This window comes from Colobus angolensis, unplaced genomic scaffold (assembly GCF_000951035.1).
Source record: "Colobus angolensis palliatus isolate OR3802 unplaced genomic scaffold, Cang.pa_1.0 Scaffold700, whole genome shotgun sequence".
NCBI classification, from domain to species: Eukaryota; Metazoa; Chordata; class Mammalia; order Primates; family Cercopithecidae; genus Colobus; species Colobus angolensis.
In genome coordinates, this window is record NW_012120711.1 from 5,028 (window position 1) to 6,616 (window position 1,589).

Consider the following 1,589-nt stretch of genomic DNA (forward strand, 5'->3'; position numbering starts at 1 on the left):
GAAGAATCATGTACCAGCAGGGGTGGGTGTAAATTTTTTTTTTGGCTTGTTTTCTTGTTCCACATATTAACCTGATAGTTACACATAACAGTTGAGGAGCCTTTTGTAATATTAAACAAGACAAATTAATATTAAATTTGTATATGTGAAGATCTAGATGTAACATGCATGAAACATGACCACATTTTACAAAGAGAAGCCTGGGACGAAAATAAATTCAGTAATTTGCTGACTCTCCTAAAGCACATTAGTGGTGGAACTGCAACTCACTATTATTTCCTTCTAAGAACTTTGCTCTTCTCACCAAACTTAAAGCTCCTCAGCGTGTCTAAGACAACAGCAGTAAAAATTTCTATTACAGCAATTTTCTCTCCCCTGAAATATGATCCCCACTTAATTTGCTTTATTAAAAATCCCAAGTACAATAACTGGTTTTTAATCAATATTACAGAGATGTTTACTGTTGAATCGCATTTTTCTTTTGCTTCTCCAAATCCCTGAGGCATTCATTCTTCAGCTCTTCTATAATTGAGAGGAAATTTTCGCCTCAAATGTTCATCCAGTGCAGTTTGAAGACTTCACAGTGTCAGGCACTGGATTGAGAACCTTCACACAAAAAATATCTGCCCAGAGACAGATGAGGCCCTTCAGCTCCAGTGCTGATTGGTTCTTTTCCAAGGGACCATCCAATCCTACCACGCACAGAAATGTCCACAGGTTTTTATTCTTTCTGCCAGGTACAGCAGATCCATCAGGTCCGAGCTGTGTTGACTACCACTACTTTTCCCTTCGTCTCAATTATGCCTTGGATGAAGGCTTTGCGGATCCCCGGAGGCCTTTGGGGGGCAACTGTGACCTTGATGCTGGCGGTGCTGAGCGCTCCAGTGGCTGGGGGCAGAGACTCTCCCGGTAAGTGCAGGACAGAGGCCACTCTGGGAACAGGCTCTCCTTGGGCTAGGGTAGGGGGATGGTGATTTCTAAGATCTCAGACACATCTTTTATCGACATTTCCTCTCTTTGGGGAAAAAGAACAATGTTGCATTTCCATTTATCTTTTAGTGACGAGGTGAGCACAGTCCAATCCCCATCCTACAGGCTTAAGCCTGGAAGAGGAGGAGAGAGGAGGAAAGAGGAGAAAAAGTGTACATTTACTACCAGTGATAGGACAAAGTGAGCATGGGGTTATTTTTGAAGATATGAATTTCTCCAAAGACACAGCAGGATTTGTCATTTCAGCGTGCTCCAAGACTTCGCCTGGCCTAAATATTATGAGATCCTGCACTGGGAAATGTAAGGCAGCAATGGTGTCTGTAGTCTCCGTATTTGAGGAAAAGTTGTCTGTATTCCTGACCCAGTGGAGCGTTTGTGGAGACAAAATCTTGGTACTGAGGGAAGCTGCCTGGCTGACCACAGACAGGGGATCTTCAAGTTTCACTGATCTATGGGCAAATGGTGACTTGAGTGGGATTCAGAGACCCGAGTTGGTGGTGGACTAAATTTAGCAGAAAGGAGGATGTAAAGAAGGGAAATAACACATATTGTGAAACCACTCACTTCAGACACAGAACAATACTTGACGTAAATTCTCT

The 1,589-nt window shown here is 42.8% G+C and overlaps 1 protein-coding gene across 3 annotated transcripts in view; it reads left to right on the forward strand.

Annotated features, from left to right (window-relative positions):
* The first annotated feature begins 718 nt into the window (after positions 1-718).
* The window catches only part of LOC105501359 (HLA class II histocompatibility antigen, DQ beta 1 chain), a 7,137-nt gene continuing 6,266 nt past the window's right edge, over positions 719-1,589 (forward strand). For all 3 annotated transcript variants that reach the window (XM_011927248.1, XM_011927249.1, XM_011927247.1), the window contains exon 1: positions 719-909. In XM_011927248.1, the coding sequence (XP_011782638.1) occupies positions 801-909 (109 nt within the window). In that variant the 5' untranslated portion in view covers positions 719-800. The remainder of the gene's footprint in view (positions 910-1,589) is intronic.